The sequence below is a fragment of the Rhodamnia argentea genome, chromosome 11 (genome assembly GCF_020921035.1).
Source record: "Rhodamnia argentea isolate NSW1041297 chromosome 11, ASM2092103v1, whole genome shotgun sequence".
Classification (NCBI taxonomy): Eukaryota; Viridiplantae; Streptophyta; class Magnoliopsida; order Myrtales; family Myrtaceae; genus Rhodamnia; species Rhodamnia argentea.
Window position 1 is genome coordinate 3,725,187 of NC_063160.1, and position 19,712 is coordinate 3,744,898.

Here is a 19,712-nt window from a genome sequence, read left to right on the forward strand (position 1 = left end):
ATTAACGGGCATTACGTATTCTATTCCGCATATATTATGGCACTCTGTTGAATTGAATTATCATAACAAACGGATCCCATCAAGTAAAGCATGAGATCAATTACGATCAACCGTACGAATGGACTTAATCCCAGACGAATAAACTGAGTTCATTAAGATATTTGCAGAATAAGCCCCTGAGCAGCTAATGAGGGGAGGCCACGTGGCAACATCATCTACTTTGCTGCACAAGAGGAGGGGACACCGCTAACTGGTCAGGTCTATATAAATAGGGAAGCTGCAGTTATGGTTGGATTTCAGGGAGGCAAATCCCCCCAATCATAGAGAGATAAAAGAGAGAGACACAAAAACACAGAAGAGAAAAAGGGCAAAAAAGGAGACAGAGCATAGTGCAATGGGGAGGTCTCCTTGCTGCGACGAAAGTGGACTGAAGAAAGGTCCATGGACCCCTGAGGAAGATCAGAAGCTCATCAACCACATCCAGAAGCATGGCCATGGCAGCTGGAGAGCTCTCCCCAAGCTTGCCGGTACTCTCTCTCTCTCTCTCTCTCTCTCTCTCTCTCTCTCTCTCTCTCTTATTGGTTGCACGGCATGCCGTGGTGGCACGCAGATTGATCACTTGTCGATCGAGCGGTCACACAGATCATATACACATGATGTATCCGCTACACACAGATCCTTTCTTGGAAGTTATATAAAGAGAATGGAGAAGTCTCTATTTGGTCTATTCCTTCAGTTTTTGTTAAGTTTCAAGCCATCACAATTCATATTGATGGGTCATTGGTTTCATACTTTTCTTGGCAGGTCTCAACAGGTGTGGCAAGAGTTGCAGACTCAGATGGACCAACTATCTGAGGCCTGACATCAAGAGAGGAAAATTTTCCCCTGAAGAAGAGCAAACCATCCTCAATCTCCACTCTATTCTTGGCAACAAGTAATAATCTACTAACTCCCATAACAATTTTGTGTTCTTTTCATGTTATAATTCTATTTGGACAAATTCCTAATTCTGTTTCTTTCTTCAACTTGAGAAGGTGGTCAGCTATTGCAAGTCACCTACCGGGTCGGACGGATAACGAAATAAAGAACTTCTGGAACACCCACCTCAAGAAGAAGCTGATCCAGATGGGGTTCGACCCGATGACCCACCGGCCTCGAACCGACATATTCTCAAGCCTCCCTCACCTCCTCGCCCTGGTCAACTTGAAGGAGCTCATCGACCACCACTCGCTCGAGGAGCAGGCGAGGCTCCAAGCCGAGGCCATCGCCAAGTTCCAATACCTCCATTACCTTCTTCAGCCACCCACACCAGCAGTCTCTCTCGCTCGCGCCACCTCAAACAACGTCTTCACAGATGATGTGGAGGCCATGAAGCTCTTGCATGCTCTTGCCTCAATCAAAGAGAACCAAATAATGACCTCATCATCATCACCATCACCTTCTCAGTTAGAAGCAACCGCTCACTCACTGTTTGGGAATGCTCCAGTTAGTCCTGTCCATGATAATTATCCTTTTGCCCACTTGCCTGAGCTACAAAACCCATGCAGCTTCCAGACAGACCTGAGCAAGGACCATCATAACAGCAATAACAATAACCCTATGGTCCAAGCTAGCGAGTTCACAATTTTCAGTCAAGGAGAGAACTCACCAAATTCTCCTTGGCTTCCTTCTTCTTCGACGCCGTCTCCTCCCGCCGAGACTTCTTTCACCAACACTTTCATCGGCGACGGCGGGGCTGTCCCACCCATCTGGCCAGACCACCTCCTCGACGATTTCAATTTTTCGTGAGACTGTGTAATTAGATCTTTAGATACATGTCATGCGTTTGTATGATAAATGTCTTAGTACAGTGTTTCACATCCTGATTAAGTATACTACAGCGTATATTACTAAATAAAAACTCATTTCCATGAGCAGTGTTGATACCGACGCGAATTGACAGTGACTGTATGAATGTTCTCTACAAGGAGGGAGCGATATCGGATCAGATAGGTTAATTCGTCCTCGACATTTTACAAGTACTATAATCTGTTTTACGCCATCTTGACATAGGGTAATGAAATTGTCCTCCGTATGCGGCGTTAGTTGATCTCGAATCACCAGACCGACAACCTAATTTCAAGATTATCACGAAACCAAGGTGAGAATATCAATGGTAAAGATGAAATTAATACGTTGAAGATCAGGAGAATCCAAGAAGAAGATGAATCCAATTCATGTGTTCACACATAGGAAACCGGGTTTTATCGCTAATTAAGCTTTTATTATCTGTAATATAAAGTTAAGATCAAAGGTTCCACCGAATCTTCCACCTGCAACATATCCAACCACTCTGTTTCTCTGGAGGAAGTGTGTATGTGTGAGACTCCTCCCAAAACTCCATTTTCATGTGATAGTGATCTTTACTTGACATTGCCATTCAGCAGAGACAGCAATAATCTTTTCTTTGTGTTCTAGACCTATAGATCCCTAAAAACTGAGAGAGAGAGAGAGAGAGAGAGAGAGAGAGAGAGAGAGAGAGTTGACCAATTTATAGATGTCAAAAGCAATGACGTAGAAAGGATTCTCAAATTTCTCAATGATAAGAGGGACCCCATAAGTAGGTAGGAATCAAGAAAGGGTGGCAAAGTTTTCTGAACAGCTCAAAGACATTGGTCATCTTCCTACCACATTTTTTTTTTAGTCCTACTTCAAATCGAAGAAAAAATTATTTTTGATTTCTTTTATCTGAATGATCACATTCGAAGTAAACAAAAATAATTGTCTGATGTTGGTAAATATGGAAATAATTTACACAGATAGCTTAGGAAGGGGATGATGCACCATTTATTACCTCAAAAATTCATGGTTGACGCAAAAATAAATGGCGTAGAATAACACACGACTTTGTATTTCAGTATGTGTAATTTATTAACATCTGTATAATGTTGTAAATGTTATATTTAAGTGATTGACCAAACCTATTAAGGAGTAACACAAAACATGAATAGGTCAAAGCAGTACAAAATTATACTTCATTGTTCATCGACACTACATAGGGACCAAGCTATGCCTAAATGGAAGACCCTCTTGTCTTGTGCTCTGGCCCCAATGAAATTATGTCAATTGATTAAGTCCAATTTGATTAGATATGGGACCAAGCAAGCTTTTTGAGGCTCAAAGAGAAGCTACACAACAGAGATGTCAAGTTGAGAGCTTCTATGAAAAAATTGGAAACCAGTTTTGACCGGTTCAATTCCTCCAGTTTTATATCGAGAATTGTCGGTTTAACCAGTTTTAGCTCTCTCTCTCTCTCTCTCTCTCAAAGTCACAGAGAGAGGTTGGAGATGGGTTTTGAACATAGGAATCTTAGACAATCTATCGATGCCTTAACTTTTCTGCCACAAAGTATTCACATTGTTCTCCTATAATTATAGTTATATCACTTAAAGTTAAGCCCTTTCGTCCCCAAGCCTTTGGTAAGCATAGTGGTTCAGATCTTCATTCCAAATATCGGAAATCAACTTTGACAGAGTAGATTTCCAGTTCGCTTGACCCGAAGCCTAATCAACCTTGAACCGATCCCCTTCTCAAGGTTAAGAGACCTCCTCTTTCCTTATGTTGCTCCAAATGAGTTCGAAGTCAACACACAGAACTTGATAGAGAAATTACTCTAACATGGTTCTTAAACAAACATGAAGTTTTCTTTTACACAATTTGTCTCAAATTTTTCAAAATTTTGGATGAAATTATGTCCTGTTCCCCTCTCAATTCATTATCACACAACAGCAAGTAACAAATCAGGAAAAATGGGGGAAAAAAAAAGAAAAGGGGTAGAATCTCCTCAATCACTTGATTCAATGTATCTTCTTGAGATCATAGAACAACACAACCGGGGAAGTAAATCTCTGGAGACTCTAATTCAACATGGGTTAGGAATGTGTCATCTTTTTAGAGAGTAAATTAAGCTAAAACTACTTCCCTTATCCATTAAGATTTTGAGCTCTCTATGGTTTATGAAATGGCCTTTTATTCCATGTGAGGCTCAAGCTCCAAGAAGAAAAAGTGAGCACTGACGGGTCAACATTATATATCAATGGCCATCTCTTTTACCGAGGGTTTACCAAGGAAACAAGTGAGCAGTGACGGGTCAAAGTGAATGGAGTCACCACTCCCGAGGATTTACCAAACTCCTCTTAGTACAAAAATTATTTAGTAAATTCGATACGTGGCCTCCCCACGTTAGACTTGATGGACTGTAAAGGACATGAGATTTAATGGGGCCGGTGGTCCAGATGTATTGGCATGAATCCACAGGATGCATCAATGTTTTTTTTTTTTTTGGGGTAAAGTGGATGCATCAATGTTTGTCTCCCAAGTATGAAGGAAAATGATACTAGCGAGGATATCATTTGACTGACATCAACAGTAATTTGCATACATTGTAGTGTTAAGATCACATTTAATATAATGATAGACAGTGCCGTCGCATTCATTTTTTTCAGTAGGAAGATTGTCCTAAAAGTCATAAATTTATCGTACGGAGACCAATTCAGTTCTAAACTTTTTAATTTTACCAATTCAATTTTAAACATTTTGATGAGTTGCCAATTTAATTCTAAATCTTTTAAGTATGTCAATTTAATCATAAATATTTTGATTATTTTTCATTTTAATCTCAAACCGTTTGATGATTTGTCAATGTAATTCTTCTGACCAAATATCCAAATAATCGGTTTAGGAGTAAATCGACAAATTGTCAAAATGTTTAGGTCTAAATTGGCACTAGTGAGAGATTGAGGACTGAATTGGTTATCGTACAATAGATTTAAGATTTTTTGGACAATTGTCCTTTTTTCTACAAGATTTAGTAGTTTGTACATGTACTTTCTTTTTCATTTTTAGAAGTACTAGAAAAATGTTGGTTGCACGTTGAAAATCACATATGTACTATTCAAAATGCATAGAAATCATATTTTCTAGACATGGTTTGAGGGTTCTTCATTCTACTTGAGCGTTATTAGATAAACGCTATTTATTTAATTTAGAAGAGAACCACGCAATAGAAGAAAGATGAGATCTTCCCGAAATCAATGGTCTTTTTCTAGGTAAAATGAGGAATGCTCCTACAAGAAGAGATAAGATTAACCAAAAAAGTTAGGCCATCAAGAAGAGCTAGCACATTTGTGAACATGTATGATCATGACTTCTTTGATTTTGACAAATGCAATTAACTAGGCAATTCTTTTGTTTTCAATTGTCATGGACATACACATCAGACATGTCCATGTTGGTGAAGACAACTGTTCCTTTGGAAAGTCAGAAAAGTAAACACATTTGGCACAACTTATTCTATAAATTTTGAATTTCACCAAATAATTGGCTTTGGCTTTGGCTTTTAAAACCCACTTAAACATAAAAGTCAACCTCTAATAGGTTTGTCCTTCTCTTACTATTGCCCTTCTTTTACTCAAGAGGCGGTGGATCCTATGACTTTTGAGAGTCATTCATATCATTGACATTTAGCACTCTAATTAACTAGAGAGGAAAAAAAATTAATTAAATCAAACATGTTTTTCCAAAGGGAGAAAAGTACGCAGAATTGAACGATTATTTAACTGTTTATTACAAAGAACATAAGTAATTTCATAAAATATGTGAAAGAGGGTAAACATTCCTGGTGGGCGAGAGTGATATTTAGTAAACGTGGATGTACTCTGACCAAGAAAAGAAAAAAAGAAAAAACGTGGATGCACACAAATAATTTATGCTATGCAATTGAAAGAGAGGGTGAAAAGAACTCCAATGATGATGATGATGCCACTACTTTCTTGGTTTCACTAATTAGGTGGGATTATATTGCTTCCTTTTCCAACAAGGGATTGACCGTGAAGATCTTGCAATTAACGAAAAAGCAAAGACCCGGTTAATCTTATTGTGGATGGCCAATATTTGATTAAAGAAACGGTGGGGCTATATACAATTTCTATATGACTAAATCCACCCATTTTCAACAAAGAGACAAAGTTGTCCTTAACTATTCAAATGAAATTTAAAAATGGTGGAGCCCAAATTTATCTACTTTCCAGTCTTTTTCAAATTTTTTCTTTTTTATGTAGGATCGAGTTTTCATCGTTAGGAATATTGCGTATTTTCTTTTTGATCATTTGTTAAGTGGGCTAGCTGAAGGCATTTTCCACTTTGCTGAGCAAATTCATGAGTTAATTGTCAAGCAGAATCTAGAAAAAGTTTTAATATAAGCAACTTTTTTAACACACTCTCATGAATGATAACAATTTCACCACAAAAGTAAGCTTTGGGGTAGGAGTGACAATAGTTACAATAGCAATGATAAAGAAGAGACTATTTTTTATTTTCTACATAGCAATAAATTTAAATTCGAAGGAAAACCATAATAGGAAAATAACTACATTGAAGGAAACTATGCAAATATGAAACCCTTTAAGGGCATTTTATCTATCTTGAAAGAAAAAAAAAATAGATTCAATCATAACTATAAAGGGCGCGTATGACAACACTTTTGGAATAGAATTTATGCTACATAAGTGCTCCTAGAGCAAAAAGCCATTGAATAAGACAACTTCTAGAGCATAAATATATTTGGTTACACAACTCCATTTTTTCTACTTCTTGAATATTGTTTTTGCTCCAGAAATAATTTTGGAGCCACTTGAAGAAGTAAAAAAAGTAAATCAACATCTGTTCGGAAGCAGAAGTGTTGCCATGTGTGCCCTTGATGAGCTCTAAGATGCATTCGTGAAGCCTGGGAGGGCAAAAAGGCTAATTATTTAAGCTTCGTTAGAGCTAATAATGCGGCACAGTCCTCCAAGTTTCTTATTTCCTATATTTCACGTTAACATGCATCCGTTTATGTTTTTGTATTTTTCAACTATTTTTGTAATCCTTCTATCACTTTTCCTATTTATGAGAAATAAAAATGGCTTGTTTTTTAGTTCTAACCTACACTAGTAAAAACTCGCCGTCTCTCATAAAATTCAGTTTTTTTTAACTTAATTAAAATGCTAACTCTTGGTATCTATGAAAGATGACTCCACGGAATAATTTTGAAATACTCTACTCATAAATTTTCTTCGAAACAACTTTTTATTACTTTTATCTCCATAAAAAAAATGTCAATAGAACTATGTATTATGCAATGTTCTTCTAGACATGTAATAAAGCCGAATGTCAATTATGCCTTTAAGCCAAGTAAATCCAGGTTCTCGCCAAATATATACATTTATCGCTCTCTTAACTTGGTTAAATTAAATATATTTTCTTCCTTCCGTACAAAGAATTAAAATTTGTCTTTTTGAAGTATATGTCGATGGGTTTCTTGGATGGGATTCCTTTTGCGGAAATGATGCTCCTCTTTATCTCAAATGTTCTCTTTTTCTCCTTTCTTATTTGACGGATTTAGATTAAGAGATTCCGTGTCCCATAATTGAACTCAAAGGGTCATGACTGGTTAGCTTAGTCAACTTTTAGTAAATCTCCATGTCGAGGTGTTGCGGAAAAGAGTTAAAGGAAAAGGGAAAACTTGCTAAAAGTCAATGTGGTCAATCTTGTCAAGGCAATAAGATAAAGAACTGCAGCAACAATATCTCATCATTTATAAGTCCAGCCATTTGTAAGTCTGGTGCATTAAGATTCTCCCCATGAAGGCTAAATGTAGCACCAACCCTTTGTGTTGGATGACACCCACACCCCCTCCAAAATTGGCTCCCAATTCAGTTTTTTTTTTTATCATTTTTCCTTTGGTAAAGGTTTTAGCATCTCCGAATCCGTTCAGATCCAAAAATGACCAACCTTTATTATCAACAAGTAGTGAACTCGGTCAACAAGAACAAAATTTGATCAAAACAGAAGCCGTCGATCAATGAGATAATCGACAAACTACAACATTGTCAATAGTGACGGGAAATCGACAGCACGTAGTGCAGAAATTATGACGAGGGGGGGCCTTCGCCATGTATGTTTGAAGTCTAGCGTCGAGAGTACATGCTGGTCAAGCTTCCAATGTGGCCAATGTAGACCAATTGACATAGCAAGACCCACACATTATTGGATGGGTTTTCATGACTTTGTATCCCTGTAAAAGACAAAGAGATAATAATTTTTTTTTTTGTGGGTCCGAAAAGATCGAGAGAGATTAACCAAGCATGATTTGATTATTACAGCATTCTCTAATCAAAAGTTGACCAAAAGCTTTTAAGTCATTCGTTTGAATTCAAAGCTGATTTGATTGGTGTGCCTCCCAAGACTTTGTCGTTGCTGTAGAAAGAATGAAGTTTTGGTGAGGTTCCATGAGAAAGAACAAAAACTTAAGTAGCCACAAAAGAACGAGAGCTGGTTCGCAAAGGTTAGGCTACGGTTTGACCATAAGTTAGACAGAGGCAAGGCAACGACGAATTTGGGTTAGTGATGGTGATATGATGCGGGCCAGCTTGAAGTCGCAGTCAGAAGAGTCAAAGAGATTCCATTTTTGGGAGGAAAAGTTTGAATTGAGTCGAGCCAGCTAGAGATACGGAGGAAGCAACATGGAATTATATGTGGTGAATAAATGGGGCGTCAAAGAACTTGAAAAGCATCCTTGTAGTAAAGGAAAAATGCCATCTACTTAAAAGATGCACTACCTCCTCAAGATCAATCGATGAGCTAAGACCACCATTCGATTTCTCCAATCTTGGAATAGCAGTCGGTGGGCCGGCAGCCACACGAAGCGCTGCCATAGCACTATGGTAACAAGAAAGCAATAGTAACATGAGAAACGCCCTCCAATTTCGAGAACTGTAAAGTTTCAGGGCTGTCTTTGTTGCAACATTTAGGACAGAGCCATGGGAAACAATAACCTGGACTAGCTGATATTGCTCCAAAAATAGGTGCCGCGGCATGAGAATCTGTAGACAGCGGAATTTCAACATAACCGGGCCACGGCAACTTAGCAAGTTCTGTGCAAATACCGAATCAGCTCTAATCATTAATGACATGAATAGGAGTGAAAAGAGGGGACCAAGTGATCGACTTGCCAGTAACAGAAGGAAACTGAACTAATCTGACATATTAGTCAAATGAACCCTGAATGAATTTTCTTGTGTGAAAACGAAATTAGGGCAAGACATAGAGTGTAGAAATACAAGTCGGCATTAGGGCAGGACAGACACATCTTCGATAACAGAATCCAATGTGTCATTTGATCCAAAAGAAGCCATTTCATAATGTAATAATAAAGAAATAGAAAATTGGATGCGGCTCGTGAAGACGCCGCAGAAATGATATGGACATCCAGAGTAGATTATATTGACTAGAGATGCGGAAGCAAAGTACACTGCACGAGATTCTGCAGATTCAGAGGTTTTTCTTTCCTTTTGCCTGCTTTGCAGTTATACTCATTTTCAGTGTTGCTAATTCAGAATCATAAATTGTTTTAACCATACCTATATTTAGTATGGTTGCAAGAGAAACAATTCTTATAATCTATTCATGACCAACCAAGCAAGTTGCTTTATGATTGATTTATTCATGCTCATTGAATGAAATGAAAAAGAAGGCCCCAAAGGCCCATAATGTGTAAAACACTCATCAAAGACTACATTTATTCAAGCCGAAGGGCATAATCCATAAAGTTCAATAACATAAGCAGTCATAACCATTGGCCCTTAACTGTTTCACAGATGGAAAGATGCAAACAAGAAAGTATGATTAACTGTTCTCAGTTTTGATTAGTGCCACAATTTGCAAGAAAAGAGGGCCACAGGAAACAAGAAGAAAGTTGACAATGCCTAAAAGACCCTCACTGGCCTAAGAAACATTTTATACATTCTTTTGCGCCACTATCAGAACCACAATTGAAACTTAAAATAACAAAAACTAGCAACAGCTTTTGATGTTGGAACTCAATAATCTGACAATTTTAACAACTAGATAATGATTTTAGCATTATACCTACCACAATGCTGCATTCAAGTAAAGAACAAACAGCACAAAACAGCATAAGTGTATGCCCACTTAATAATACCTGATAAGCTTGTGCATAATGGCAAATAAATGTCCCGCATCCTGGAGACATGCAGATATGCACGGGCCTCACCTGAGATTCTAGAATTTGATTGCCAGAACTGACACAGAGGCCCAGAAGATACATCATCAGCAAGAAGCTACTCCAGATGAATCTAGACTGTGTATGATAGGGCACCAGAAGTGAATGGAGGTTATCAGGCCATACCCAGAAACGCCAAAATATCTAAATCTCTGAAACTTAATGTTGGCAAACCCAACCTCTTAGACACCCTAATCGGCTGACTGTTTTTCCATACTTCATAGTTTAGCTTCTTCATCCTTTTATGTTTCTAAACTTATAACCAGAAACACGAAAGGACAAGGGCGAGGCAGCTCCTCCTTGGACAGGATCTACCAAATTACAGTAAAACTTGTGTTTCTTTACTCTTATTCTTTTCCTCGAAACTCGCCCACCTTGCTCTGATTAGCATCCCCTATCATTGGACTACTAGAAAAAAATGCACGATGTCCCAACAGAACTAAATTAAGAAGCTTTCTCCTTGCCTCATAAACAGGATTCGGGTCGATTAAACATCCTCTCTCATAAGCTTCTCTGAGGAACACGGTGTGTGTTTTCCCCTTGGTCGAGAGATAAAATATCCCAGGATGATCCAAGAACAAGTCCCTGATATTCATATCTATTTCGAACCAATTTCTAAAATGACTAATCTTCTCCACTTCAACCATCTTTTCCACAGTGAGACTCAAGAATTCATGAACCACAGCAACTGCTCGTTTCTCCAATGCCATGATTGCAGCCTTAGACTTTCTCTTTTCCCTTATCCCCTCATATGGCCCCACATAGGGCAATCTCTGCCATTCCTTAACCTTAACCTTCAAGTCCTTGCTCAATCTCATTCCCGGAGGAAAACCATGCTTGAAACTGAACATAATTTCGGTTCTATCAACATGACTGTCTTCCCTACAACACTCAGTAACCCTCCAATTCTCAACTGCTGCTGTAAGATGATATTTTTCCGGAACAATGTCGACCAACTTCAAGATATGAGTATTTGGTTCATGACCATCACAAAGTCTAAAGAGATTGGAATTTTGGGAAATAACAGAATCTTCAAAGTCATCTGGGAGACCAAGCTCCCTCCAGACCTTGAAAATAGCACGGAGTGGCAAAGACTTTGTAGGAGTCATTAATAAAAGGTGAACTAATCGGTCCACAACAAGGGCCATCGATGCCTTGATTGCCTGACTTTCTTCTAAGGCAATTTCAATGGCAGCATCGGTTAATTTGCAAAAGGGTTGAGACTCATTAGTATCATAAAATATTTGGAAGATGTGGGGGTATTTGCGGAGGAAGGAGGCAGCACCACGATTCAAGTGGAGCTTCTGGGAGAGCCTATTGAGGAAGTCCAATGAAATTGATGATGAAGGGTTGCTGGAAGCAAGGATGAGGTCTTGAATTGCAACCACTTTAAGAAGGTTTTTGTACTTCTCCATGAGCTTTTCGAATGTGGGGTCTCTGGCCCTGGAGGCTACATACTGTGCAGAGGTTGTTTTGGTTCTAGTAGTCATAAATACAGAACAGCAGCAGCTGGAGGGTTTAAAAATGAATTTCCAATTCATCCTGACATAGAAAGTTCAAGATTTGTCTACCTACTTAGTGATCCCATTAAGCATACCAGTCCTTTATTTTGAAGAGCTTGTGAAGAAAGCTCTGCGCTTACACCAGCAATTGCACCCCAGTAACAAACATCCACAAGGACATGAAGAGCTGACCAAGAGTTTTCCCCAATAATTTCAGATAATAATATGGTGATTGCTGAGTCCTAGAGAACCCCCCATTCTTCTCCTCTTTATCTCCAGAAGCCTCTACCAGGGAACAATCTTGAAAAAGTTACTGCAAGTAAATGTTTGGACACAGAGTTGCTCATCAGCTACATCATTGGGTGCTTGAAGCTAACCACAAGAAAGATGTAGATCAATCAGATATAACCTAACTATAGACAACATAGAAGTGAACAGAAAGACAAAACGAAAAACTAAACTATTTAAATACTAAAGTAAAAGACTTACCTAACATATCCACAAGACAACCAATTCTCCAAGTGATTGATGACTAATTGAAAATTCTTATCATGGCTGAGTACTTGCATCAGGAACATCGGTATCTACCAATAATTTGAACTTGAGAATCTTATTGATGCAGGCAACTGGTTTTACTTGCTTGCTGGGACACTGATTTGGATCCATATTAGATTTTCCAGAGAATTTGTTCGCTTCAGATGGTCCTGTCTCTTCAGAAACGATGGGGGAAGTACCTGCATAGAACATACATGTCCTTTCTTAGATGCCTTCTAACTTCTAAGAAGATGAGGATGACTGCTTTCCCTTATAAAGAAAATCTGGAGCATTTTAACATTGTCACAAACAGTCAACAGCCTTTCTTAATCTTTAGAGCTGAATCAATTAAATTAAAGGATAAGATGAGGAAGCTCGTCTAAGGTGCTTTTGAGATAAACAAGAAGATGTAATTTTGTGATGATAATGTAATATAGATCAAGAGGCTAGGGAAAGCCAAGGCCTATAGACAATGAAAGAAAAGTTCAAGAGAAAACCTTAGGACATTAGCTCCTGTCAAGTACTTAATAAGAAACAGAGCACATGTACACTGTCCCACTTACTGCAGAAACGGCTTTATTGTCCTGGATTCCTAAATTTCTCCAGAAATAGCTAAGCATGTGTTATAGTTGCAAGAAACAAAGATCTGGAAATGAATAGCATTAAGCATGACACTTGAATGGAAAAGATGATTTTTAGACATAGAGGTAGTGGAGACTGGAGAGAAAGGTAGCTATTGATATACGAGCCATACAAAGCTTACAAAAAATGAGTTCAATTCCTTTAAAATGAAGTACCACGGCAGAAAGTAAACTTCCTTTTCTTTTCCCATTATAAGAAAGTAAACTTCCTTGATCATACGTCATCGCTAAAATTCAGAGCGTGTCTGGATTAACTTTTCCCTTATAATTTAATCTACATCTCATTATGCATTTACTTTCGTCCTTTTTAACCCTCAACAAATGAAACTTTTGCATCATATACATATTGACCCATATTTGCATATATTTCTTTATAATGGTGCATGCTATACGGAGCTAAATGTTGGCCAGCACAGAGGCAACATGAGCATAAAATGGGAGTAGAGGAAATGAGGATGTTAAGGTGGATGTGTGCTCATACAAGGATGGATAAGATAAGAAATGAAGAAATTAGATGAAAAGTTGGTGTAGTACCGGTGACAGAAAAGATGAAAGAACATAGATTGAGATGGTTTGGGCATATTCTTCGAAGATCTCTAGATGCTCCGGTAAAAATAGAAGTTTGTTTCCGAGAGCATGATATAAAGAAAGGAAGAGGTCGGCCGAAACTTACCTGGGGAAAAGTAGTAAAACAAGATTTAATGAAGTGGAAAATAGATTGGCGTACGGTCTATCTTAGGACAGAGTGGAGGAAAGCTATTAGCATTGTGGATGGGCAGAATTCCTATATTTCAGACTGTCCTTTTTTAGTCCTTTTTCCCTGTATATATTTATATATTTTTATTTTCATATAGTTATTTCTTTTCCCTCAATCAATCTTGCTTTTATTTTATTTATTTTTGGGTTCATCGACCACCGACCTCAACTAGTTTGGGATAAAAGTGATGTTGATGTTGATGTTGATGTTGTTTCTAAGATTTAGGTAATATTTTAAATTTTGGCGAGAAAGCAAAAGATGTATTTTTTCACTTATGCCTAATGCAAAACAAAGAAGCTCTCAGCACTCTTGATTGCCTATAATGAACTTAACTCTTGATTGAACGATGATGGGTAGGAAGTCAATTATGGAAGCACTAAACGTAGAATTTCAATGAACAACTCTTTTGACATGCTATTTCAGTTTGCAATGGATTATCTTTAATAACTAGCAATGGAACAGTAATTCTCCAATTCCCCTTGCCTTTTAAAAGAAATAGTAAATTTGCTTTCACAGCTCCTTTTATACTGTAATTGGCATCTTAAAACACCCTAAAGATGTCCGTATACCAATCTTCCTGAAAGCCACGAAACTAGAGCGAATGCAACCCCTCATGATTTTTTAGGACATAAGATTCTCTTATCAAATTAAAGGTCATTCATTATTGCCATGACCTACGGATACGTGATAAATTTAAATCAAAGGAGACTCACCCTCTTCGGTAAGAGCAATACATGTTCCTATTGTTTCCTCATAATGCCCAATCTGCACCAAAGGAAAGCATAAGTTAAGAGCAACGAAATTCAAGTCCACGTGCAATCTCCCAATTACATATATTCATCAAAATACTTAAGGAAGTAAAATCATGTACAATTTACATTTCATGCAGTACTCTACACATAACTACGAAATGGATTTAGAGCAAAAGTAAAATTAACAATTAACTCAGAAACAGAGCAAAATAAGAATTCCAGAGATTGGGGCGAATAATAACAAAGTAGTGATATCAACAAAGCTGAATGTTTTCCCAATAAGAGTTTCACTCGCGAAATCTTCAATACAATTATTGCTGTGAAACCAAGGTAATACTAACACTATGTCCAACAAAATGACAGGACATATAACCATTTAATAAGAAAATGACAGGACACGGGGGGTTGCCAACAAAAGTATCTTCATATCGGGAAGAAACATGCCACATGTCTGCATTAAAACAAAACTGAAGTAAACTTTAATTGAAAAATCTAGAAGAAAAGGTAACAATTTAAGTACAACAACTGAACACAATAGAAAACAGAAGACTACAAGCAAATATTGCAGTCTACAAAGTGAGAATGTACTTTTACATCTACAAGTTCTGCTAAAAAACATATGTACATATAAACTTCACATTGTACACATTTACATAGATGAATCAGACACTGTGAGACTGTGGCACATCCACATTCAAATCCCATTAACATAACACTAGCATGATATTTGAAAGGAGGAACCCACGCAGTACAATCACATTCAACAGACAACATTGCATCCTCATAATTCACAACTCTAGGTCTCTCCCTTGGCTTCAGACACACTTCAAACGCAAAATTAGACACAAATTACTAAAAGAAAGAAATAGTACTCAGATTCATTTTTCTAGAGTTTTTTTTTAAATTAAAATTAATTTTTTTTATTTGTAAATTATCAAGTGACGATGATATTTGGTTACACCAAACAATACATGTTTGTATAGAATCATTCCAATCTACAATTGTACATGTTCAAATGCTCATTGGTTTCTTTCTCAATTCAAGGTAAAACATCTTTTCCGGGTAATCTAACCAAGTTATATCAACTATAAGTAAAAAAATATTTTTCAACTGTTTCAGGATAACAAAACAAGAAGATTACTTTATTCTTTCTAAACGAAAGTACACTGAACTTAGAAAAGATAATTGAAATGGCAGCATAAAGTCATCTATGGAGCAGTGTCTTTACACTTGGACCAGTCAAAGAACCAGCATGGGTTCTAGTTTTTTGTTCAACCGATTTGACACCTGGGTCAATAACGTTTGCAAAAAATACTAATACATTTATACACACACAAATATGTGTGTGTGTTTATTATGCCGAGTTACAACTTCATGAGCGTCTACCAATGGATAAGGTGTTCTTCCATCCACAAGTGGTCAGTGGGTCGATTCATTCTTGCCTCAGCTCATCAACTTTTTCTCACAAAGTAAAATACTGGGTCGATGATCCAGTCACACCAGTGGCCAGTGCACCAGGTCAAATGGTTGAACCAGATCAACACTGGGTTTGACCAGTACAACTAATTGAGAAAAACCAGACAGGATCATGGTCTGGTTCCCGATCCAACCAATTGAACCTGCTGGTCCGGCCCCAGTTTGAAATCATTGCTATGAAGCAGGGCAATAACATAGATAAACCACTAACTCTTCCAATACTTTTACAAAACATACATGCATTGCAGATGAACTAGTACATATGTTCTCCCTTTTTCTGCTGTGATTTCAGAATTCAACACAAATAATTTCTTGATTCTAAAAAGTGAAAATTTCTGCTTTCAAATAATGAACGGTTTCAATTTTTACTCGTGAAACAAACAAATTTATTCAAGGGCATGCAAACTTTGTCTCTATGTAAAAGATAATCTTATGAAAGTATTTACAACACATAATTGTGTCCTTCAAATGAAACCAAACAAGCCCCTAACTTTCCCGGAGCTTTTCAATAGTTCCATTGTCAACTCATTTTCAATCCTATCAGGGTCCATCACCAACATGCCAGAAATGGCTACTAAAATGTCAAATGAAGTGATTTCAAATTAAGAACAAGCAACATAAACCTTATACAGGGGACAAAGTTTTAGATAATAATGCCAGTTTATGGCACGAGACAATCTGACATGCAAGTATTATGTCCAGCTTTGTAACCACTTCACCCAAAGAATTTATGTCTTGAGTTATTCACATTTGATTGATCGATGTTGCTTGTCTGAATACATAACTGAATCTGCTGCTGAGACTAGGTATAGAACTTAACCAATTTGACTATTATGATCAACACAGCTATGTCTCGCACCTGCCAGGTCATTATAAAGTAAAGATAGAGACATGAATTTTGGAGTATATAGACAGAATTTTCAATGATTAATCACATTAAACGAAGTTGTTCTGCTTTAAAAGGTTGAGGTGCATTAACTTACCACATCTAACATGAAGGAATGACGAATGAATCATATGTTGAACAGTATACTAAGTTTCTCGACACAACTACTGTTACATAGGTTCAGGTCTACTTTTGCAACAAAATAAATCAACAAGCATTATTGAACATGAGATGATGTTACAGATTCAGGGCCTCATATTCCACTGGCTGCAAATAATTTAACATACCAATGATTTCCTCATTATTTACTGTTGCACATGTACTAACTCTGGATAAACTTAGGGAAGGCATGTAGGAATGGAAGGAGGAGGCATGTTATGCAACGCTTATGACACATAAAAAACTAGACCATATGTTAGGACACTGGAACACTAGAAAGTAAAGATTCTTGGAAGAAACTATGCATCACAAAATTTCATATCTCAACTTCCACCCCCCACACCCCCCCTTCCCAAAAAAAAAAAATTGTAAATTAGGCAAAGAGCTTACCAGCTTCAATTTGTTACCAATGACCAATATGGGATTCAATGTGTCCAAACCCTGCAGTACAGAAAATATGAGGGGATCAAGAATTAGACTCGATGAGCTGCAATGAATGTAAGTTTCATCGAGGAACTAAAAAAGACGCAGATGATCAAGGGAAAAAATTTTCTCGCTCGAAAGGAGACAGCTATGACTGTAAAAAGGCAACTGAACCTGCTAGCATTTTGGTCGGTTGGAGAGTGCTTCAAATCTCAATCAAATGATTTTTACGATAGTAGAACTTCAATAGTGGAAGCACATACTACTGCCAAGTAATAGCATGTTCCATCTATTGCAGGTTCAAGCACATTGTATATCCAACGATTATTGTATCATAGATCATGGACCTCAGTATTTTGGTTAAGCACTCAATATAGCTGTACGTAGAAACCAAATATCTGATTGCTATGATATGTTTACAAAGCACAGAAAGAAAACCAGAAAATTGCTAAACGACTTAAGTTTGCAAGTCTGAACACATACAGATAAGACATAAGGTGCATTTGGCGGAATGTCGAACTGCCCATGGACAGAGTCAAGATCAAGTAAGACATATTCTTCCTCAATCTCTACATCATCATGCACCACATTTGCCTCCATGGTTCCATTACCTACACAGATTATACAATTCAATGCTTTTGAGATGGAAAAGGTTTATCTTCGTCACGAACGATGAGTCAGTTGCAGAGGAATCCCAGGAACTATTAAGGATACAGGTCGTGTAGAAAAGACAGGCTTATAAAAAAATCGACAATATTATGGGAAATGAATGGAAACAAGATTGGATGTCCATATACAATGCCCATTGAACAGAGCATAGAAAACTATATGATTTAGCCAATCCATTACCAATCTCATGATCTTCACCAGTTATATTGCCCCTTTCTCACCAAACATCTATCGATATGCAAGAGAGAAGAAGATTAAAAGGACCATAGCAAGAAAATTCTCCCAGTTGAGAGCAACATGAGCGGCTAAGTCGGAGCTCTGAGTAGCCGGAGAAAGCAAAACCCCCATGTGATATGTACGGACCTGGTCAGCGTGAAGAGTCGAGCGAGTCAGCGTCGAGCACTCAACGCTTCGGACAGAGGCGTCGTTCGACGCGCGAGGATGCGACAGAATCAATCTACTGGCTGTGAAGCGTGGAGAGAGCAAGAATCGCGCTCCTAGGCTGCGACTCGCCGGGCCTCCTGTTTGCACGGCCGTCGGCGATGAGATGGATGGACGCGCGGTGGCTGGCCTGTGGCGTCGATTGCGTCAGTCGTGGTCCGCTGTGAGGAAGAAGCTGCACTGCAATATCACAAAAAAATAAAATAAAAAATAAGTCGTATTTTAAATTAGCGAAAAGGGCAATCAGGGTTCTTACGAAAGAATACACAAATGATTTTTTAGATTTTGACAGAATTTTTAATTTATTTAATACGATCCATAAACTTTTCGTACACATTCAATATAATCTCTAAATAATATAAAGATTGCTCCGTCACTCATGAGTCCTCATCCTTAGCCCCGAGAAGGCTGAGAATCGAACTCTCAATCTTTCCATTTTCAAGTATAAAGAGTAGCTTTTAGTCTACTAAAAAAAAAAAAGACAATGTTGGCATGGACCGATATATTAGTGTTACGAGAGGGTTGGCTCGACAAGTTGATATTTCGTGCATATCACATTACTCAAGTAAGATATATCTGGTCCAAGTCGCTTGATTCAATCAAGATACATCGTTGAACCGTCTTCTCCGATTATTATATTTAAGTGAGTTCACCAACTTTTTCGTATTGAAATTGGAACACTTGTCGATTATAGGTTAATCCTTGTGGCCCTTTACAAAAATTAAGGAACATGATGAGATAGTAAGCGCACGAATTCCATAGTGGCATCCGATGAGCTCATTGATCTCATAAAAGTTACTTTTTTTCTTTTTATTTAGGAATTGAAATCCGCTGGATTTAATGATTTTTTCACGTCTTAATTTTACTGCACTGAAAAGGTTAAATAAGTTAAAAGGTGCCTCCTCCTCCTCTTCCGTACCTCTCCGCCGCGTGCTACTTGACGCACCTATATGCTGCACGGACAAGCATCCGTGGACATTTTTCGCGTGTCGGACACGTGTCGGTGTTCGACAAGCGCCGGACACGGCTCTGATATGGGTTCAACAGGGCGGAACGTGTGTCCGGGGGTGCGAAGGGAAAGTTGTAATCTTTTAAGGGCAAAAGCCTGTGGGAAGTCAAATAAGTAAGACCCGAGTCGCCGACCTAATTTTTCGACCGACCTCTCCTCTTTGTCTCTGTCTATGTGTCTGCTCTCGTCGTCTCCATCTCGTGTCCTCGACCTCTTGCGTTCTGTCTTTCTCGCGGCGTCTCTCCTTGCTCTCTCGGCTCGTTCGGCTCCCCTCGATGCCTCGTGGCTGCCGGCCTGGAGGCTCGATCGATGACGGTTGCCGGTCCTGTATTTTGCCACGACCGTGTCCTCTGAAGCTGGTGTG

At 38.2% G+C, this 19,712-nt stretch overlaps 2 protein-coding genes across 7 annotated transcripts; one reads left to right on the plus strand and one right to left on the minus strand.

Annotated features, from left to right (window-relative positions):
- Positions 1 to 308: 308 nt before the first annotated feature.
- LOC115739447 (transcription factor MYB92-like) lies at positions 309 to 1,913 on the plus strand. Its single transcript, XM_030672547.1, has 3 exons — positions 309 to 527; positions 805 to 934; positions 1,035 to 1,913. Exons 1-3 carry the CDS (start codon positions 395 to 397, stop codon positions 1,786 to 1,788), a joined length of 1,017 nt encoding a protein of 338 aa, XP_030528407.1. The 5' UTR covers positions 309 to 394; the 3' UTR covers positions 1,789 to 1,913.
- Positions 1,914 to 9,572: 7,659 nt separating this feature from the next.
- LOC115739400 (protein ROOT PRIMORDIUM DEFECTIVE 1-like) lies at positions 9,573 to 18,589 on the minus strand. 6 transcript variants are annotated; one of them, XM_048272376.1, is made up of 7 exons: positions 18,574 to 18,589; positions 18,262 to 18,354; positions 17,713 to 17,840; positions 17,197 to 17,247; positions 14,247 to 14,298; positions 12,089 to 12,335; positions 11,679 to 12,009 (listed from the first exon to the last, which is right to left on the minus strand). In XM_048272376.1, exons 3-6 carry the CDS (start codon positions 17,827 to 17,829, stop codon positions 12,151 to 12,153), a joined length of 405 nt encoding a protein of 134 aa, XP_048128333.1. In that variant the 5' UTR covers positions 17,830 to 17,840; positions 18,262 to 18,354; positions 18,574 to 18,589; the 3' UTR covers positions 11,679 to 12,009; positions 12,089 to 12,150. The 6 variants fall into 6 exon arrangements, with proteins under 6 accessions (XP_030528327.1, XP_048128332.1, XP_030528326.1 ...); XM_030672467.2 differs by lacking the exon at positions 18,574 to 18,589 and having other exon boundaries at positions 9,573 to 11,884; positions 12,091 to 12,335; positions 18,262 to 18,509; XM_048272375.1 differs by lacking the exon at positions 18,574 to 18,589 and having other exon boundaries at positions 9,573 to 11,914; positions 12,091 to 12,335; positions 18,262 to 18,509.
- Between the last annotated feature and the right edge of the window lie 1,123 nt (positions 18,590 to 19,712).